This window comes from Kryptolebias marmoratus, linkage group LG1, assembly GCF_001649575.2.
Source record: "Kryptolebias marmoratus isolate JLee-2015 linkage group LG1, ASM164957v2, whole genome shotgun sequence".
In the NCBI taxonomy this organism is placed as follows: Eukaryota; Metazoa; Chordata; class Actinopteri; order Cyprinodontiformes; family Rivulidae; genus Kryptolebias; species Kryptolebias marmoratus.
The window spans coordinates 31,919,967-31,942,583 of record NC_051430.1 but is presented as its reverse complement, the minus strand read 5'-3'; the positions used below and the strand labels follow the sequence as shown (position 1 = coordinate 31,942,583).

At 42.2% G+C, this 22,617-nt stretch overlaps 1 protein-coding gene across 4 annotated transcripts in view; it reads right to left on the bottom strand.

Moving 5' to 3' along the window:
- The window catches only part of adamts3 (ADAM metallopeptidase with thrombospondin type 1 motif, 3), a 102,468-nt gene extending 80,946 nt beyond the window's left edge, over positions 1-21,522 (bottom strand). For all 4 annotated transcript variants that reach the window (XM_025008066.2, XM_017426341.3, XM_037974903.1 and 1 more), the window contains exons 1-4: positions 21,196-21,522; positions 20,942-20,966; positions 18,455-18,876; positions 3,908-4,067 (exon numbers count right to left, since the gene is read on the bottom strand). In XM_025008066.2, coding sequence (XP_024863834.2) covers positions 3,908-4,067; positions 18,455-18,876; positions 20,942-20,966; positions 21,196-21,507 — 919 coding nt within the window. In that variant the 5' untranslated portion in view covers positions 21,508-21,522. The remainder of the gene's footprint in view (positions 1-3,907; positions 4,068-18,454; positions 18,877-20,941; positions 20,967-21,195) is intronic.
- Positions 21,523-22,617: the final 1,095 nt, after the last annotated feature.

The window sequence follows — 22,617 nt, the reverse complement described above, 5'->3', positions numbered from 1 at the left end:
CCGGGAGGAGGCCCAGAGGAAGACCCAGGACACGCTGGAGGGACTATGTCTCTCGGCTGGCCTGGGAACGCCTTGGGATTCCCCCGGAGGAGCTGGCCCAAGTGGCTGAGGAGAGGGAAGTCTAGGTCTCCCTGCTTAGGCTGCTACCCCCGCGACCCGACCCCGGATAAGAGGAAGAGGATGGATGGATGGATGAAATTCTTGGAGAAACACGTGAAAAACTTGAGAAACACGGGAGAAAAGTGGGAGAAACACTGGAGAAACGCGTAACACTGTGTAACACGCTCAGCTTCCTCACAGCTGGCAGGCTGCAGGTCCCTCTGTAATCCAGAATACTTCCCAGTAGCCAGACCATAATTGAGATCTAATTAGACTAGTTCATAATTTAAAGTCCAGATTTATAGCTTATCAGCAGATTCATCATTAATGTGTGATTATTTTACTGATTGTTATTGCTTTAGTCCACAACTGCTCTCCTGCATGTTTTAGACGTGTTCTTTCTTTAAAACACCTGCTTTAAATGGAGGACTTGTTGCCGAGCTCCTGGAGAACCTGATGATTTGGTGAGGAGGTGATTAAACCAGTTGAATCAGGTGTGTTGGAGCAGAAAAACTTAACTCCCAGGACAGCAGCCCTAAAGCAAGGCTGTCAAACTCACATATATGAAGGGCCAAAATGAAAAACCTGGGTCTAGCTGAGGGCCAGTCTTAGACCCTGGTTTTCACAGGTCTCAAATTATTCATTTAGAAAAATAAATAACATCTGAAATATAAAGTCCCCCCTCAGCTTGATCAGATCTGAACTAGTGGGAAATAATTTGTAGGTTTTATTTTATTACTCTGATTTATATCTTTATTTTGTCTCTTTTTGTGAACAGAACCTAAACCCCGTCTTTAACATGTTTGAGCAAGAATGTCCTAAATATATGAAAAGAAACAATTCGGTCTTTGATTTATTTCATCAGTGTCTCTCAACCAAACAACAATTCTTCATTATCCTCCACAACATCAACATCCTCTCATTTTTGTTCTATTTAAACAATAAAGTTTGAACTTTCAACATTTAAAACATCTGTTTTGTAACAAATGGGAAGTCAGGTGGTGAAATCCCTGAGGTGAAAACACTTCAACCAACATGAGCACAGAGTCGTTACTCTGATGGGAGGAATTTCCACTAGTCACCTTTGGGTCAGCTGCTGAAAAACAAAGTGTTGCACCACTCCAGAATCCTTTATCTGTGTCTTTGTTTTCCTCTGAACAGGAATGTCTCTGTGAAGGACAGGGTTCAGGTTGGACTCTGAAACATCTGGCTGCAGGCAGACGGGACAGAAAGAACAGACTCTGGATGATTCCCAAGCAGGAGACGGGTTTTTAGCCCTTTTTCATTCTAAATGTTGCTCAACGCTCTCGAGATCTTTTCCAGTCTCACCCCAGATTCTTGGCTTCTGCTGCAGCTGCTAATTATCAGCAGGATTCAGATGGAAAGATCCCATCAGGGTCCATAGACGTGAGGACATGAGTCAGAGCAGAAAACGTCCCCTGGCTCCACAGCTTCAGGACACAAACATCCATCCATCGTCTTCTTCCATGCAGGCACACAGGACAACTGCTGCCAGAGACACCCTGGACAGGTCCCCTGTCCCCCACAGGGACTCCCGGATAGATCCCCAGTCCCCCACAGGGACACCCGGACAGAGCTCCAGTCCTCCACAGGGACACCCTGACAGGTCCCCAGTCCCCCACAGGGACACCTGACAGGTCCCCAGTCAGTCACAGGGACACCCTGACAGGTCCCCAGTCAGTCACAGGGACACCCTGACAGGTCCCCAGTCCCCCACAGGGACACCCTGACAGGTCCCCAGTCCCCCACAGGGACACCCTGACAGGTCCCCAGTCAGTCACAGGGACACCCTGACAGGTCACCAGTCAGTCACAGGGACACCCGGACAGGTTCCCTGTCAGTCACAGGGACTCTCTCTGTCATATGGCGACAGCACGGCGTGGGAACATGACGTCACACTGCAAAGGTTCTACAGAACGTCAGATAAAGAAGTCCAAACTCTTCCTCCCTGTAACTGCTGAGACACGTCACAGTGGATCACACAAAGTCTCTGGGACAGACATATGGACTGAAAAAGACAAAATACACAAAAATATGGACTTGATGTGCAAAAGACCTTCACTGTTTGCATCATTTAGTGTCAGATGTGTAACTGCTGAGGCTTCAGTTATACTCAGTACTGACCCGACCCGATTCATCTCCTGTCAAAACATTCAGCTAACAGCCCAGTTCCTCCATCTCTCTGCCATCAGCAGACAGAACTTTTCTCAGAACACTGCGTTTGCCTCTGGAGCAAACAGTTGCTCAGAAAACCAGACTTCCATTCAGTCTGAGAGCTTTTTCTTCTAGAGATCAGAGGAATCAGAGGATGGACACAAGGACAGAGAACAGAACCACTCTGGAGTTAAAACCATACCTGTCTGTGGAGACAAATGAGACAAACTAAAAGGAAACCAACTCCAGTCTGAATTAAATTAAAAAATGACACACCTGCCTTCAAACTGATCTGATTAGTGGGTGTGATGGGGAGGAAGAGGAAGGTTTTGTGTTTATTCAGCAGAGAAATAAGCTGCTCTGTGTCTGCTGCTTTATTAATTAACATAACAACACTTTACTCCAAACTGTCCTCTCAGGCTAATGAGACCCAGTCAGTTCTCATGTTCTCCTGCCAAGATGTACTTCATATCTTCAGACCAAATAAATCTGCTTAAATAAACTTGCTTTTTTTATGGTTTTACTTCCTGTCTGCTGGCGCCAACTCAGCTCAACACATTTCAAACAATCAGAAATCCTGTGAAGTTTGGAGACAGAACAGGAAGTGTCAGAGCTGAAGATGCTGAGGTTCTCCTTGGGAGGGAAGAGGATGGACAGGGAGAAGGTAGTTTACAAACAGCCAAAGTAAATCCAACCCTGACACCTTCAGCAGCTCCTCAGCAAACAAACCAAACAAAAGGGGTCCTGCTAAAGTACAGAGCTTTAATTTTAGCTAATGTAGCCTTCTTTCACACCAGCATGTTGTTTTATAAGCCTGAAACATGATTAAAATCAGGCCTCCTTTGGCTAGCCATTAGCCTAGCCTGGTTGAAGACTTGTCTTTTTCTCCAAACTCCATGCTCTCTGACTGATGCCACGTTAAAATGGTAACTAACTACTGATAAATAATTGGAGCATCACTTCAGAGATTACCAGACCTTTTAAGTATATACAGGAATGGCTGATTGACAGTTTTTTTTTGTTTTTTTTACTTGGCCAATATTGGCCGATAAAAATTGGTCAGCTGCCTTAAAAAAAAAGAAAAAACAAAGAAAATATGTCAAGAACTATTTACTCAGATTCCTACTGCATGAAAATGGGTTAAACTTTGGTTCCAGGGCGACCCGTTTCAGGAACTATTCCCACCTCTGTGGTGACTTTATTAATGCTTGAAGATACAGCTTTTATATCTGAGAACACATGTGGCCTAAAGTTCAACAAGAAAACTGAAAGACAGAAAGAAAAACAGTTGTCTGTAAACACAGTTCACCGTGCCGTCCACAAATGCAGCTTAAAGCTCTATCAGGCAAAGAAGAAGCCAGATGTGAACACCATCCAGAAACACACATCTAGAAAAGAAAAGCATCTCTAGGTTTTAGAACATCTGCTCCCATCCAGGACTGCTGAACAGCTAGAATCCTCTACAGGCAGAATGGGACAGCATCCCCAGAAATTAAAACCATGTAAAAAGGTCTCATAGATCTGAGTGTTTTTTGCCTCACAACAGTTTCGAATCTGTCTAAAGCAGAACATAAAGCAGCAGAATGAGATCAAGGCTCAGTATTTATGATCCTCTGCAGGTTAACCAGCCTACCTTGGAAGTCCTGGTAGTCCACAGAGACGTCGGTGAGGGTCTGCAGCACAGCTGACCTGCGGTAAACCACGTGGACCCTGCCCTGGTCCTCCAGCTCCTGGGTGCCTTTCTCCAGCGGTTCAATGAAGTACTCATCCGAGTCGGTGCGGATCATCCCAGCCTGAAACACAGAATCTGGTGAGAACCATAGCAATCCCACAGCTAAGGAATATGCTTCAGTACTGAGAGAAAACACTTGAGCTTCATTTAGCCCAAGAGGGATAATGAAAAAAAAAAAACCTTTTCATGACCTGCAGTAATCACCCTTTAGCTTCGATTAAAAACACCGTTATGCTGATTATATCAGAGATAACTACTGCATTAAGCTGTGAAAATCGCTTTCCGTATTAAGATGTAAAAATATGCAGAGGATTTAATGAGATGGCACTTCCCAGGAAAACCTCGGGTGAAATTTACTTTTCTCTTGGTCTCATCTTGTCCTTTGTGAAAACTTAAACAGACCTGTGTGCATAAAATCCAGGACAATGAAAAGGAAGATATGCTAATTTCATTTCCAGCAATTAATTCAGGAGAAAATGCATGTTTACCATGTTTCTAGGGACCTGCTACGAGTGTATTATGGTATGTGTGTATGACACGGGTTTTGCTGCAACTTTCCATCTGTCTGTAATTATCACCTGGTTACCCAACAACCGCTGGTGGAGATCACAAAGCTCCACATCATTAGTGGCAACCCTGGAACTAAATTGGGAAGTGATAACTACCTGCAACCATCAGATTTGCTGCAATAAAGAGACAGACATGTCTGGTGTTTATGTTGGAAACAAAAAGGGACACACTTTTCACTAAATTAACGTACAAACTAAACTCACGGCTCATCAAATCCAATGGATGTGTTAAAGCCGGAGTCATGCCTGCAGACTGAGAAAAGTGTCTTCAAGACAACATAAAGTCAAGGCTCAACCATCCTGAGATTTTCTGTGATCAGATCATGTCTTTAATTGATTTCACAATAAGGCCTTCAGAATAAGTCAAAATGTAATTCCAGAATGCTAACTATAATAAAACCATGATGTTAGTCATAATATAGAAGGAATCTGTTTTGTAAATTTTGTTTTCTTGTGTTCAGCATGTTTTCTGGTAAATTTCTGCTTTTATCACTGTTGTCTATCAGTCATTCCTGCTTTCTGCTGCCCGTTCACACCTGCACTCCATCTGCTTCTCAGCCCGGGTGTTTCTGTACTCGTGGTTCACGTCATCAGCATGAATAAAAAAATGGACAACGCTTGAATATGGTTGAGCCAGAACTGTTTCAGCCATCAGTGAAAAGGTCAACAGTCAACAACCGACATGGAAACTTCCAACTGCAGCTCCACCCAGCCTCTCTGAGGTTTCTCAAAGAAACAGAATAAACCAGCTCACTGAAAACTGAAACTGAACCACAAGGATTAAGAGAACAAGGAACCAGGAAAACAATCAAAACAAAACAAGACTGCAGTTGCCAGTCAGTATCCTCAACACAGAAGTCCCGCCTCTGCACCATTCCAATTGGCTAACAAGCTGTCAATCACAGTGCAACATGAGCCTTTCTTTGGAGCCGCAGTCATCACCTTCTTCTTCTATTGGCTGTTCTCTTTTCAGGGGTCTCCACAGCGAGTCCTCCTCCTCCATCTAACCCTGTCCTCTGTGTCCTCTGTCCTCCATGTCCTCTCTAACTGCATCCATATCTGTTCTCTTTGTCCCCAACATCCTTCTGTCCCTCCTCTACACATGTCCAAACTGTCTCAGTCTTTATCTCCCAGTTCTTCAACCTGTGCTGGACCTCTGATGACCTCATTCCTAATCCTGTCCATCCTCGTCCCTCCCAAGGAGAACCTCAACATCTTCAGCTCTGACACTTCCTGTTCTGTCTCCAAACCAAACAACATGGCTGCTCTCACCACTGTCTGTAAACCTTTCCTTTGACCTTTGACGCCACCTTTTTGTCACAAATCCCTCCTGAAACTTTTCTCCATCCACTTCATCCTACCTGGACTCTCAGTCCCTGTCCTCCTGGACAGAGGAAGTCCTGCACCTTTGTGACCTCTGACCTCGTAGCCTCACTGTTCCACCTGCCTCCCTCTCATTCACACACAGGTACTCTGTCTTCATCCCTCCACCTCTCCAGGTTCTCTCCCACCTGTTCTCTGTTCTCCCCACAGATCCTGATGTCCTCTGCAGACATCATAGTCCACGGGGACTGCCTGTCCTCATCTGTTAGTCTGTCCATCACCAGAGCAAACAAGAAGGAGCTGCCCTGCTCTTTGCTCTACTGGGCTGTTTCAACAACAACAAAACTATTCTCATCATCCTCAAGGACTTGTAGCATCCAAAGGAATAAAAGCAAAATGATTTTATTGAACAGTTTTGTCTGTTTAAATATCTGTACACCTGAAGAAGGTCGGGGGTCTTAGATGGAACCTGGGAGGAATTTGTTCCACGTCAGGATCAGACGGTTCAGCTTCACTGTTTCAACTTTCAATCCTACACCTATTTTCATCTCTCAGTGACTTTTTTTTTATTATTATGGTGCACAGATGGTGGTTTGCAACAATAAACGGACTCCCCTCCTCTTTTACTGCCATTTCTGTAAACTCTGGCTGGGCTGCAGTTTGAACTTATTGTTTGGATTATTAAACATGCTGACTAAATATTTATTTTTTCTCTTATAAAGACTGAAAGTCTGACAGGAACATTTCTGGCATCCAAACATTATTTTACTAATTCAAAAAGGAGGAAAGAACAAAACACCACTTCCTGCTGAAGATAGGCTCCAGGAAGCAGGTTTCTTTTAGCAACACATCATGATGGTTGTATGTGCACATTGTATAACATGGATTATTTTAGTTGGCCGTCTGTCATTTAGCATCATTTCTCACCAGAGGGAATGCTTTGGGCTAAAATTAGATGAAACTGATCAAACGTTTGTCAACACTTTGAGTTTTCTGTCAAACCATTAACCGTCAGCAGCTCTGACACCTGTCACATAACATCTTCTCTGATTAGAACTGAGGAAAAACTACAACAAATGGATCTTAAAATATGAAATCTTCTTAAAATTTAAACTTAAGACAGTTAGAAAAATCAAGAAAAACACTTTAGTCCAAATGTTTAGGTCAGTGCAAATCTAAAGACAATAATAAAACCGGTTACTATAAGAATTAGTTTTTCTTCTTTTCTGCCAGCTGTTTGTTACATTTCTCCTTTGATCCAAACAGAAAATCACTCATTGGTCAAAAAAAAAAAAAAAAAAACACATTTAATGATTCAATGACCAATGAGAAGCAATAGTTATTGTGTTGCTAAAATACGAAGAACAGCAAGAAAAAAAAACTCATGTGCATGGTTCACCAGCAAAAACAAGAAAATGAAACTAGCATCCCTTTAAAGAAAGTAAATTTGACAATTTTCGTGCGTAGGTCAGATGTATTTGTAACATCTGTATGTGAATAAATGTTCTCTTGGAAAAGAAAACCAGATCTGAATCTGAGGTAGGAAGGAAGCAGCGATCTTTGACACGTCTTCCTTGTAGTGTTGAGCAGCTTTTCCTGCAGAATAACAGGACTGCGCTGGAGTCAGACAGAAATAAATGAAAATCTGTGTAATCTGCTTTAAACTACATAAAAAAAAAAAACACATTCAGTCAGATGTAGCTCAAACAGTGTAAAAAAAGATTATTAAAGATAATGTTCAAAAATGTACATTTGTGTTTTGTTTTTTTATAAATACGTCTCCCACAGGTATTTCCATCTCTACTTATCGTTTGCATTTATCTTACAGCTGCAGTTTTCTGCAGGTCAGCAAACAAGATCAGGCTGAAGAGCAGTTAGACTCCAAATAAACCAATTTAACATTTCCTTATATGCACTATAGGACTCTGTGCTGATTTACCATCTTCTATAAGCTCACAACTCATCCTTTTGGACATTTCTGCAGCCTTTGACAGCATTTCCCATACAATCCTCCTTTCCCACCTTTCTCATTGTTACCTTATCTGTATCGATGAGGTCAAGGTACCTGAATCGGTGAGGTCATCTTGGTCTTACTGGTACAGTACTCTGCTGGTTTCAGTCCTTCCTTTCTAAGGAAGGACACAGTTTGTCACAATGATGGTAGTTTTGAAGGTCAGTTCCAGTTGGACCATGCCTCTTCCTTCCAACATCTGCTTTTCAGTGCTGCATCTTTGCCATTGTTAGCATCTTTCTTGTCTCAATGTCTAGTCTCTTGATGTCATTTAGGACTATGTCCCTACAGGTATAGCTAAGGTGTTACTAGCTTCAAATTTGTTGGTAGCATTGGGTTCACTTTGCAGTGTTTCTTCTTATTCTTGTCTTTTATGGCTGGAATGCTGACAGTACCTCAGCCTGGAGGAAATTAAAAGCCTCAGATGCCTCTCATAAGATCCTTCAAAGACCCGCTGAGAGTTTCACTGTAGGATCCATGTTTTTCAGAATCAGATGAAAAACAGGGAAATATTCCAGATATGAATCTTCCACCATTGGGCTGAGAATAAAACCACCCACTTTCACTTAAACAGACCTATTAAAGAGTCTGTTCAGATATACTAAATATCCGATAAAAATAAAATAACATATCACCCTCTTTTTAAAAATTAATGCTACACAGGAGTAATGAGGCTGAAAGCAGCCCCAAACATCAGGATGCTTACAGCAGATTGAAAATGTTAGTTTTTTAAAAATGCTCAAGGAGTTTTAGAGGTTTTCTAACCAGTGCAGTCATTATCTGTGGTCTCCACAGACATGAGAAGCTTTCATCTACGCTTACCATGAAGAGATGAAGCCGAAAAAGCAGCTCATTAAATTTCTGCAATGCTTTCAATCATCTACACATAAAAACACACCAGAGCATAATATCAATATCTCACAGAAACACGCGCACTGGGTTTGAACAAAGCACCAATTCTTTTTCTGTCTCAGCTTAAACCATGCTGAACTCCCACCAGTTTAAAAAAAAAAAAAAAAAAACAGCCAGTACATAAGAAACTGCTCTGAATTAAATTCTTGTCTATCTTTAAAGCATAAACATTACAAAAAAAAGCCTTTCCTCGCCTCCTCAGTGTTGACGAATAACACTCAAACACGCTTCGCACAAATTCTCATCATTTAAAGCCAGGACGAGCTGAAAGCAGCAGCTAATTATTCAGAAATGCAGCGTGTTTATATGTGATGAAACAAAATGAATAAGAGCTTGTAGCGGTCATGTTGCCTCTTTTTTCTTCTTCTTCTCCTAACAGCAGCTCAACAGGAGGACGTTTCACAGCAAGGCTGCTCAAAGACACAGCTCCCCATGACCCTCTGCGGAAATATTCTGAGCAGGTAATATCTTACCTGCTGCAGATAGCTTTTTGAACAACCTCAGTTTGGAGGAGGAGTTTAATTCTGACAGGACGTGGACAGGTACACCACACTGTAAAAAGTCATGGTGTCAAAACTACTGTTCCTGTCACTGTCTGAGGCCTAAAAACCAGATTATGAGCGAACTCGTTGTTCTGAGCTGTGGTTCAGTTGTGTTTAAAAGCCAAGGGTGGAATAAAATTAACTGCTACTGTAGTTTAATTTATTTTGTGGAGATGAAGGAAAACTTGTTTCTGAAGGTAGACAAGATAAGAGTCAGCCAAACATAAAAAAAGTATCTTAAAGGGGAAACTTCAGCTCGTATCTGCCTTCAGTGTCATTAAACAAGCTGTTCAAGGTGGATTATGTCTATAATGTCCTTTCAAATCTGTCGAAAAACATCACAGATTTACAACAGCCTTCTGACTGATTCATTTTAAATTTAACACCAATCTCAATACTTGTGATTACATTTTTAAAAAGTAGCCTTCCTTCTTAAATATGATTGTAAAAACTATTATAAATCCAACAGTTGATCAAAAATTGGTTAAAAATTTGTTCTGAGTTCAAGACCAAAACTGTCAACACATGTATTCTGTCAGTCTTTGTGAATTACAATGAAAATAACTAAAAATATATATTTTAGGTATTACATCAATAATTTACTCATTATATGATATATTATTTGGTAATAATAGTATTTATTTTCTGTTTTTAAATAAAAGCAATTAAATCATGTTCTTAACTTTCTGTTTTAATGCTGTGAAACAGTCTGGTTTTAAATTTACACCGCAGACAGTTTCACTTTAACCGGTTATACTGTCAGAAACTCCTGCATGAAGTGCCACAGCTAGCTGCTGCTGCTACTAGTACATACAAATAACCATACGTTTATTTGGAAATAACCATATAATCACAATTCTTCAGTCTTATACAGATAACAACTAAACATCCAAGCTCTGTATGCAGAAAACTCAAAAATAAATGTCTGAAATGTGTCCCCACCGTCCTCCATCATCATGGCAGGTGTCTGACAGAAGCTCTGCCCCGTTGGTACAGAAACCCAACAGTTTAAAAAAAAAAAAAAAAAAAAAAGGGACGAAGGGGTCTATGTTCCAACAGTTTAATATCCCAACACGAGGCCGGCCAGGCAGACGGCGTCCGGCTGCCAAAGAAAACATATGGGATTCACTGAACGGCTCCAGTTTTTCAGAAACAGCCTCCTTCAGTCTAAACTTCTTAAGGAGGTCCGCATCGAGCCGGGACACTGCCACCTTTCACCCCTGGTGTTGTTCTAAGGTGTGTTTGCTTTCAAAAATGTGAGCAAACCTTCGTCATCATTACCTGCCATCTTCATTCAGAGTTCCTTCGGCGAAACTTTAGGAGGAGAGAACACACTCTTTAGTTTCGGATGGTTGCTAAAATCCTTCATCTTTTGGGGAAAATGAGCTGCATTTCTGAGAGGCAGTGAGAAAAGTACAAATATTTTCAAGGCATAGGAAACAAACACATTTATGTCTGGATATTTAACACTGCTTCAGTCTTAGGAGTTTTTACAAAAAAGCAAAATAAAGGTTTAAAAAAAGATTTACTTTAAGAGAGAATGAAAGAATTGATTGAAGTCCTTTTTGTGCTTCTCTGCCAAACAGAGCAAACATTTCCAGACGGCGCTGAGGAGACAGAAGGAGTCTTAAAATAAAACTTATGGGTGAAAAGCTCTCAATGAGAGTCTGAAACGTTTACATCGTGCCTGATTAAAACTGTTTCAACACACACATTAAAGCAGTAAACTGAGCCTGGAGCTGCGGAGGAGAAATAACTTGGCTCTGCAGATCATCCCTCAAACCAGAAACCCAAACAGCTCTGGGGTTGAGCCTCTGCAGCAACAAGCATTAAGAACCATTAGTGAATAAAAGTCTTGTGTGCAGCTACAGTCCACTTTCTCTTTCTAATCATAAAGGATATTTTGTTTGCTTTTTTTCTCCTCTGTGGCAGCTCCAGACCTGTCAGGATCTGTGAACATCAAGAATGCTCTCTTGTGTCTCTGAGGCCAGAGGTTCGGACCACAGAACGCACGGAGCTCCTAGCTGAACGTTCGCCCATCTCATCGGCCCGTTCTGTCACTCTGCATGAATCTCTGCAGCATTTCCTCAGAGGCACGGCTTGCTAAAAGCTGAGGTGACAACGGAGTGGGGGTTTGATCCAAATGTGCTGCTAAAGCCGGGTTCAGAGAAGATTGTTTGGGCTGACAGATAACATTAGGAGGTGGTCAGGTTTACCGGAAACACTAACAAGCGAAAGGTTAATATCTGAAGTCAGAAACGCAGCAGCTGTTATCAGGTCAGCTCTGTTTGATTCTTTGGAGCAGAGGACCAGTCTGATGACAAAAACAATAATTCTTCTGTAATAATTCTTCCTTATAAACTTTTGTCATCACACCAAGATGGGAAGAAAGCACAGGCTGCACCCACACAGGAACAGTAACCTTTTTCCATCCTCACAGAAATGGTAAAAAATGGTAAATGGCTTGCACTAGTATAGAGCGTTATCTAAGGACCCCAAAGCGCTTCACACAACAATCAGTCATTCACCCATTCATCCACTGATGGTGGTGAACAGACGGACAGAAGTGAGGCCGCCATCAAACCGGCGCCACCGAGCGCAGGTGAAGTGTCGGCCAGAGCAGGGGTTTGAACCAGCAACCCTACCTTCTGAGCCTGAAACAACGAAACCAATCCAAACGCTGCAGGAAATATAATAGGCCTGTAGGTGGCGCTGGGATGCTGAAAACGCACCAGAAACAGGAAACAAAGAGCAGATGCTGCAGACTAAAGACAAGAAGAAAAAGACAGAAGACAAGAGCACAAACAGGATCCTTCCTGGGGCCTGAAGACCAACGAGGACTTCTTTGGGTCTCATTAAACCACTGTTGACTGGGAGACGGGTCGGTCCAAACACCAGGACATGATGGACAGCATCCAGCGAGGGAAGGGTTGGTCTTTTCAAACTATTGCCATGTTTTTAAACGTATACTTGATGTATTTTGTGTAACTTGAGTTCTTTGTGTTGTTGACAGTTTAATAAAGGGATGAAAACCTTTTTGTCCTGAGATTATTTAGTGTAATAATTCAGGCTTTTTGTTCCGTTTAAGGCTGTCTGTTCAGTGCACTAATTCAGGATACAAAGGTTTTACTGGCGTCTGCAGCACAAACACCAGCTGTAATCTGTCACGTTTGGGGTCAAAGGTGAGGCAGGTGATGGGTCTATGACATCATCGTTTTCTAAAGGTTGTGTTCAGGCTGTCCACACGAGAACAACAGTGGAGGTTAAGAGTTTCCTCACTCTGGAGCCTGGGTTAGAAAGATAAAGTTTTGGGGCTCCTAAAACACCGTTTCCATATGAACAATAAAAAAAAAAACTTTGCAAAGTCACAAAATGTTCTTCATTTATATCTTCATGTGAGAAAATATCTCTTGTTTTGGATTTGCTTTGTCCTGGATGACTAAGAATTCCCACCAGTACGTCCTTCTGTGAGTCAGTCAAACAAAGACCCTAATGATTCTCAGGAGGGAGGGGAGGGAGATTAATCTGCATGCAAGTTTCGCTGACTAAACAGAAGATCTCATGCAGTTTAAAGTTCTACCAAATCTCTAAACTTCCTCCTCTGTCACTGTTTGACTCTTTATCCTCTTATCAGCTCAGTTTGTCTGTAATTCACTGGACGTCTTCAGCCCCCACCTGTACTACATCCAGTCCTTGATCAACTCATAAAAGTACTCTGTCCCTTTTCTTCAGTCTCTTCATTCCATCGAACATCCTGGTCTTGTCCTTTGTCACCATCAGAACCTGCACATCCTTTTCAGCTCAGTCTTTTTATCCAGCCAATCAAATCTTTTCTTCTCAGTATCCAGCCTCACATTCAGTTCACCCTAACCTTTTGACCTTGAATGGAAGTTTTTTCACCTCCCTTTTTATTTTTCAAGTTTCTGTGACTTTTTTTTCATTTGTTCAAAAGTTACACCAGTTACCTTCTTAGTATTATTTATCAGAACTTTAGCTGAACTTTTATAGTCTGGGTTCTTTGGTCACCCTTCGTATTATCAGATTTCTTTCTTATTACTACCTTTATCAATTTCAAATTTTTAGTGACCATTGTGGATTTTTCTTTTTCTAGCGAAAGGCTTCAAGTTAATTTTTCTGTAAACTTTTAGTGTCTGTTTTTATAGCAAACCACCAGAATTGTTCATAAAAATGCAATAAAATCTAAACAAGAGATAATAACTGATGTTTCCTTTTCTCATAGATGTGATCTCACATCACATGTGTTTTTAGAACAATCCAAAACTATTACCAGGAAATTAATCAGTTCATAATTTATTTTTGTCATATCTGCATCTCTTCAGACCAAAAATACAGCCAACATGAGAAGCTTCCTGCCTTTCAGGCTAATGACTTCATAATAAAACATCTACAGTCTGAGAACTGACCAACCCTCTGAGAACCCGTGAACTTCCAGGAGATGATGGGAATCAGACTTACTCCTGACATCTTAAGGCCACCAGCATCTTTTCTAGCTGATGCATTTTCTACACAAACTGGTTGCTGACTGACTCATCTTTTTTTTAAACAAAAAAGAAAAGAAAAAACTTTGTTCTTAGTTTGCATTTTTATAAAACCTTCCATGAAAACCAGAGCAAACTGATAAAATGTATTACTGAAGGACAGATTTCTGCTCTTTGATTTCTTCATGAATAAAATGAAGAAGACTACAAAAAGGAGCTAAAAGCTTTGGATCTTTGATTTTCTAATCAATCTTTGTAAAACAGTAGTACTTTAGCTTTTAGAAAGATTTCTGAAGCAGAGAGAAGTATTTCACTTCATATGTGAGTTGAGCTCCAACTTTCTTTGTTTTCCATGAGCAGAAGAGGCCTTAAAGGGAAACATGAACTCAGACTGTTGATCGATATTTGAGCCAAGCTGTAAGAACAAAAGAACCTTGATGATTTTTTTAAAGCCAGACAGACACATTGCAACTTTTAACAGTAAAGATGATGCCATGAAAACTGGAACATATGAAAGAGTTTCTGATGGTTCCTGTAAGAATGACATAAATCTGAGTCCCCTGAGGTTCAGAAAAGGCTTTCAGCCAGTTCTAGCTCCGTGTTTACCCCTCCGGCCTCCCGTTTCGGTTCTTTCTCAGAGCCCATCGGCGTGTTAGAAAGCAGCTATTGGAAAAGCAACCAGCTCGCTCTGTGTCAAACTGTCACAGAAACACACAGAAAATGAAAGTGAGCCATTCAGAACCAGGAAACCAGAACACGTCCAACCCCTATCAGCTGAAAAACAATTCATCATCATCCTTTTAGCTGCTGGATGTAGGATTTCATGTTTACTGTGAAGTTTGCAGCAGAGTGCATTTAAAAACATACTCCAACAAATCCACTCCTCTGTAAGGGTATTGGACCAGTGAGACCACCTCCTTTCCTTCTGCTGCCAGCTGAAAACATCTGGCTTTGACATCAAATATGAGATGAGACAGCAACATTTCAGCTTTTTTCCAGGTGTTTACATCTGGATCAGACACATCTTAGAAGGTAGCAATATTTGTAATGAAACAGAAGTATTGGAACCTGTGGCTGACAGGTTTTTTGTTGCCCAGGTGTGTCCTGTTACATTGATTATTCAAACAATAAATAGTTCTGAACGTCTCCTCTGTTTCAGATTTGGGTTCTGCCTGTGCAGACTACATTTATAGTCTATGGATGTGGAACCAACATGAAATCAATCAGAACCATTGCACAACCATCGAATATAACCAGTCCAATCATTTGAAACGTCCCGAAGAAGAAGGAAACCTCTGGTGGATTCAGTAACAAATGTCAAGCAGGAAGAACAAGAAACACATCAGCAGTTGACAACAGAAACATCACAAAATCTTTGAAGAAAACCCCCAAAACATGTGTTAGTGACATCAGCACCGAGCTTCAGAGGGCAGGAGTGACAGGATCATCGTCTACCTTTCACAGAAGGCTCCACCACAAGATGCAAACCACTTAACAGCAAGAAAAACAGGAAGGCCAGACTGGAATTTGACAAAAAAAAAAAAAAAAAAAAAGTACAGAGACAAGCCTCTGAGGTTCTGGGCCAAAGTTTTCTGGATTGAAGAGTCGAAGATGGACCGGTACCAAAGTGATAGAAGGACTAAAGAACGTTCTACAGGTAAATGACCCAGTCCACCTCTAGACTTTACCCCTATAGAGCTGCTAAAGAGGAGACTAACCAGCCCCACCCCCAATAAAACAAACAACTGAAAGAGGCTGAAAGCCTGGAAAAGCAGCCCAGAAGAATAATGTTAAAGTTTGACAATGTCCGTGGGTTTCAGGCTTGCAGGATTTACAACTAAATATTGAGTTTTATTCACTTTTGTTGGGGATTTTCTAAGTTACCCAACCTAACCAAAGAACCACACAGAGAGAGAGTAAATTGTTTTTAGGATACTTTTGCAAAAGGAGAACTCACTGGAGTTTGACCCAAAAGGTCGTTGCTCGAGTGACTTCTCCTTTTGCAAAAGTATCCTAAAAACAATTTACTCTCTCTGTGGTTCTTGCAGCAGAGTGCATTTGCTTCAACGTTAATCTATTGTATCTGATCCAATCCAGATGTTAACACCTGGAAATAAACGATGTCTCTTATTCATCAGTTTCAGTCAGCAGCTGAAAGAAAGGAGTTGGTCTCACTGGTCCAGTGCTTTTAGAGGACCTCCTGTCAGTCTAATAAAGACCTGAAAGCGCTCGTACAGAAATTGTTCCGGCTCATCATTTCAAAGAGAAAGACGTAGTTCAGGTTTTCTTAAATGATCAAATTTAAACAGGCAGTCTGCGGACCATCTCATACATAAATGCATCATTTTAAAGAAGGAAAAAGTCAGACGTGTGAGAAACTACAGAGTTTAATCTTGTTTCACTGACATGCTTGCAACATAAAGCCCCTCCCCTGGCCCCCTCAGTGCTGCTGGAGCCAGGGAAGTATCTGCCTGATAAGCATTAAGCTGCTGCACCGCCTGCTGCTGCAGAAAAGCCTTCCAGACAGCAGCCCGACTATAATTAACAGACAGTAAAACACACACCTGATGCAGGAGGAGGCTGCCACCTGAGATCAAAGACAAACTGCTCCTCAACAACAAGCTTTTCAGTCAGAAACCACTGATTTACTGACTGTTTGATCCTGGCAGTTCTGCATTCAGCCTGAAAACTTCATGCAGAAGTTACACTTCTACTCTGCGAGCAAAAAAAAAACAGACTCTTATTCTGCAGTAAAGCAGATAAACAACCAGAATCAAACGTGAATCATCAGTCTTATCATACTTCTGAAGTATGGGATTATTTCCTCCAAACACAACAAACTGAAAACTTCTGATTAGCTGTCAACCACTACAGTAATAAAACCAAATAAAATTACCTGAAGACTTTTAAACTAATCAGACTTATTAAAAGGATAAAAACAGCATTAAACTGTTTGAATTATTATTTGTATAAATTTAATAATGGAAACACCTAAAACAGAAGCATTTTTATGCTTACATTATTCCTCTCTGGAACAAAGAGACTACTGTAAAATAAAAAATCTTTCCAGATTTTACTATTTTGAAGTCCATATTTGAATAAATTCAACGTTTGTTTTCTTTATTTATTGTAAAGCTGAAGTATTTTCACACCTCAAATAGTGCAAAGAAAACCAGGTTTAATCCCGTTTTAAATATGACACTCGGACTGTTTGACCTCAGGAAGTGAGCAGAAGTTCCTGATTTTTAACGCCAGCCTCTCTGTTTGGAGACGTTTTGTCCTCCTGGAGCTAAAATCCAATCAGCATCATCCTCCTCCTCCTCTTCATCACATTCCAGAGGTTTTCAGTTGGGTTCAGGTCTGGAGACTGGGCCTGAATCTGAATCAGAACCTTATTGGGTTCTGATCAGGTGTGTTCGTGTTGGAACAGCTGTCATACATGTCCAAAGACTGATTTCAGAAAAATAAGCAAATGAGTTTTAACAGAAACGGAATAAACGATTCTGTTTTTTCCTCAACTTTAGGTTGTGAAATAAAGATGATGTATGGAGAAGGAAAATAACCGAGTGGTTTTCAGAATGATGTCCTGCCACTCTGTAGGAAGAGGAGACAGAAATCCAGGAGACGAGCTGCTTCCCGAGGCTCAAATAAAAAGGTTATATTGTGCGGCTCAGAGGGAAATGTAAAGGTCATGGCTGTTAGATGATTTTAACATCATGCACGCTTCTTCACATCAGAAACACTGAAGCTGATGATTAAACGTTGCAGGTTTTTTAAGTTTTAGTAGCTACAGCTCAGTTTGTTGCTAATGACTCAAGTAATGATTATAGTTTATGGTCACTGATACCAAACCGTGGCCCTGATACCCAGGTACCAGCCAAACCGTGGCCCTGATAATCAGGTACCAGCCAAACCGTGGCCCTGATAATCAGGTACCAGCCAAACCGTGGCCCTGATGCCCAGGTACCAGCCAAACCGTGGCCCTGATACCCAGGTACCAGTCAAACCGTGGCCCTGATGCCCAGGTACCAGCCAAACCGTGGCCCTGATGCCCAGGTACCAGCCAAACCGTGGCCCTGATAATCAGGTACCAGCCAAACCGTGGCCCTGATACCAGCCGAATTGTGGTCCTGATACCCAGGTACCAGCCGAACCATGGCCTAGCCATACCGTTATACTGCTAATGAATCTGGTCGGTTCAGTTGCAGTTTGTTTTCCCACATCTCTATCAGACACTGAAAACATCATTTGCCCTTTTTTCTAGACTCAGCTGGGAATTTGGGTTTGAGACGCAGATTCTTGGCCAACCCCCTACCCCCACCTGAAGAGACTTGGTCCTGAGTCATTCCCTAATTATCAGTCAAGTGTTTTACGAGGTGGGCCAGGAAGGAGCATAAAGGGAAGGGATGTTTATGTTGGGAGGAGGAATAGTTGAGCAGTGACCCGTTAAAACGAGGTCTTGAGTAAAACAATGTGCCATAAAAACGCTGACGAAAAGAAAGGCTGAACTCAAGAGTTCCTGACGTCTAAGACTACTTCAGAAGGCTTTGGACGTTAGCTTCAGGGGGTGGGGGGTTCTGAGGAACACTTACCAGTCCATCACAGTTGTTGATGGCAACCGAGGCCCCGGGGACGTCTGTAATGTCCCCAATAAAGGTGCAATCAGTCTTCAGCAGCTCTCGGTGCAGGATCTTCTCAGTCCCATCGGCCCAGTTGGTTCCCAGACTGGAACTATTCCCACTGAAGTTCCCAGACCCTCGGACCTCGTCATGCCACTCCACCACTGCCCCGGGCGCCACCAGCCGGGTGTTGGGCCGCAGACGGAGATGGAACTCTTTCCCAAAGGCGGAGATGTTGAAGAAAATGTTCTGGTCCGATTGAGCAGAAGGAAACACCTCCCTCCTGACCCGCTGCTTGTGAGTGGCTGACAGCAGGTGGGACAGGAAGCGTCCGTGGGCGTCAGTGCTGAAGGGCGTGACCAGACCGTACTCCTTCAGACGGGTCCGCAGCTGATCTGTAGGACAAGACAAACGTTTTGATATCAGGAGTTTTCTCCCTCAATGCCGAACACAAAAAGGGCACAGGAGCTGAACAGGACTAACAGAACCACTTCCTGTTTTTACGCCTGCTGTCATCAGTCTCTCAGAAATTTGGACTAAAACTGAAGGTTTGAGCTTTCCAGTGGTTTTTACGTCACCTGCCGCTTTAAAGACAGGTACAGAATGAGACCAACAGATTCTCCTTCTGTTTTTCTGCTACGTAGAGACGTTTACTGCATCCAACAAATTTACAGTAAAACCTGAAGAAAAAGGGATTTAATCAAAGCTGAAAGTTCTCTAAAGTTCTTCAGAAAACCCAGCAGGTTGGAATGGTTTTCTAAAGCCCAGTTAGACTTTTTTAGATCGGTTTGTAGCTCCACAATCTGTCAAACATTTGTGGACTTTTTTCGAAGACCCAATTACCAAACAGCAGCAGAAAAGGAGTGAACAGGTGGGTTTATGGATCTTCATCTTGTTCACCGGCTGATCTGAGACCAACTTCTTTCAAACACCAAACTGAGTGGAAAAGAAGTTTCCATCCAGCCTCAGCTCGTTTCTCCTGCAGTACCTAAAGATCTAGCTGGAAACAGTCACTGAATACTAAAACCTTGTCATTATCTTAGAGGTTTTGTTAAACAGGTGTCGATGGTGAAACAAATTACACGTCTGAGGAAAGTCACAGCCGGGACACTTTAAGAAAACCTGCATTACAGAAACAAAAGTCTGAGGTTTGAAAGAAGCTTCATCGGAAAGTAACGGTTAAATAAAGAAACGTTTCCGCCACAGCTGAAGCAAACTGCAGACATGAGTGTGGTTCTTTTAAGGCTGCATCATTGTTACATCATTCCAACTTTCCTCTTTCACAAACATCTGGGATATTTTCCTGTCCCAGAAGCTTGCGCAACATGTGAAGAAATGAAGTCATTTCAGCAGTAAAGCATTCCTAAATTAGAGCAATAAAACTGCTGTGACGAAATCTTTAAAGGATGAAAAACTCAACAGCAGCTAAATCTGCTTTGAATTCATTCTTGTGTTTTTAAACTTTTTATTGTTTCATTGAGCAAACGGGAAAATCAGCTGTGAGGAAACTGAGGAGAAATCTCTCCATCACAGGTTCTCACTCCTGCTTTTCACAGACTGATTCAGACTTTCAGGTTTGGTTATATATTTTTTTTTAAATTAGGGTTTAAAAGTAGTAAATCTGAGTTTAAAGCTGGGATTTTCAAGGTTAAATATCTCAGTGGGGTACAACATATGTTGCTCAGCTGCAGGTTATAGTTTTAGATTCTTTAAATTAGTTTTCCAGTAAAACTGTTAACCTATTTAATCCGAAAGGACACGTAGCAAAACTCTAAAGCTGCTTTCAGCTCTTCCATCTTTAGAGTCTGAAAGGTTTGGTTTTTCTGAGCAGCATCTCTGAATCTCTAAAGGAACCCGGGTCATGAACCATCAGGGGGGTGCTGGGATGATCCAGGATGACTAACGGCAGACTCTGATAACATGTTTGTTCTGTTGTTGGCTCATTAGAAGGGCTTGCATCACAAACCAACATCCTTCCATTTTTCTGGGAGCTGGTGCTTCTCTTCTATGAGGTGGGGGACTCCTGGACAGGTGGGGGACACCTGGACAGTTGTCCAGTTCATCACAGGGACACAGACAGACAAACAGCTATTCTCACACCTTCAGATTTACCAATAAACCCAATTTGTTTTTGGTCTGTGGGAGGAAATGGAGAGAACCCAGAAAGGCCGGGTGGCGAACCTGCGACCTTCATCCTGTGAGATGACGGCTCTAACCACTGATCCATCTTATTGTTTTACATACTTGTCAATCTGATTGTAGGGCTGAACAATAACCAAACTGTAAGGTTCCCATGTGAATCCTGCCAGAAGATACCTGAGAACCTGCAGAACTCTGATTCCTTCACCTCTGAATGGAGAACAGATGTTCAGGATTCTCTGTCCTGCAGAACAAAACCCTTTAAGCACTTCTGACACGTGTGTGTGTGTGTGTGTGTGTGTGTGTGTGTTGAGGACTCACTGTGTGTGTGTGCTCCTGCAGCAGCCTGGAAGAGAGGAGGATAAAAACCGGTTAAAGGCTGAAGGCAGTCCGGAGTCCAGTCAGACCGAGAAGTTCTGCAGAACTTTACTGAAGCTCGGCTGTCTGTGTGTGACAGGAGGCTGAACATGTCGCGCGCAGAGGACGCGCGTGCGCGTGTTTACAGCCTTGCAGGCGATGGGAAACAGCTGCGTTCACTTCATACAACTTTATGGAGGAAAAACAGGAAGTCTTACCTTCTCAGCTGAGGTCCAAACTGATCCCAGGAGCAGAACCAGGGCCACGAGAGCCATCACGAGCCTCAGATGGTCCCGAAAGGAAAGTTCTAAACTTTCAGAGGACCAGTCAGAGCTCCGAGAGGACGAGGAGGTTCTGGCTTTGGACAAAGTTCGATGGAACCAGGAGCGAGGCGAGGGTCGGCCCGAAAGTTCTGCTGAAGTTCGGAGGTCCCGCTCCGCCTCCCAGCTGAAACCTGGATCTCTGCTCCCCGGCCTAATAAAGAGCAGGACCACCCTGTGTGACGTCACTCTGCACGAGCCCCAGCGCATGGACTGACGGAGGAGGAGGAGGAGGAAGAGTCCTACCGCCCACCCACCCATCCGAACCCCCAACAGGACGGCAGAACCAGAACTGATGAGCAGCAGAGTTTCTCTAATTAAAAAGGTGGTAAAAAGAAAAAAAACTTTACTTTTTTCCTTTTTACTAACAAAGATCCAGATTGTGCTGTGGTCCCGGACCACGAGTTTCAGTTTGGACCTGGATGGTTCTGCCTCCTGTTCAGAGTTTGAAGCTCCGCAGTGATCCATGTGGAGACCTGGGAACCACGTGCCAGCCAGAGGAGAAAATGGCTCCTAATGCTGGCCAGTCATCCAGGACAGGTTCAGGAAATCAGCTTTCTACAAACAGACAAACAGCTTTAACCTTTATGGCATATTATGGAGAAAAAAAAACACACAAAAGATGCAGTTTTGCAAACAGATATTAGGCAGGTTAGTGTGAGAATAATAAGTAAAATCCTACCTTTGAAGATGTCAGGATTTAGTGAGGAAAGAAGTCAAAGATGGAGACTAACATGAGGCCTAAGTGCATAAATTAATAAGTTTATTACCAAAACTTAAAAAGCTGACGTGGAAGCAGGCAAATGCAAAAGAAACAAAATGAGAAGGAGCAGATTATCAGCTGGTAGACTGATGAGTGAGAGCAAACCAAGGCTAGGACAAATGAACACATGAGGATCAGGTGAGATGGTTAATGGCCAATGAACCTGCAAATAAAACAACAATAAAAAGACTGTCAGGAACGGTGGAGACTGAGGCGAACCCAGAACGCAGACTCATTGTAAAAGGAACAGAAACTAATTTATTAAACTAAAGAAACAAAATCAAAACAAAAAGACAAACAGAGCATGAGCACGGAGCGAAAGAACCAGGAAAAGACGGCAAGACAACAGACAAACAACAACAATGGACCAGAAATGACCGGGTTTTAAAGTGCTGAGGATAATCAGGTAAGTGGGGACAGGTGACATGATTACCAGAACTTTGACAGGTGGAAGTGGGTGTGGCAGGAATGCAGACAGAGAGATAGACTGAGGAGGAATGAGAAAGTGAAAAATACGAAAACAGAAACTAAACACAAACCAATAAACTAAATCAGAA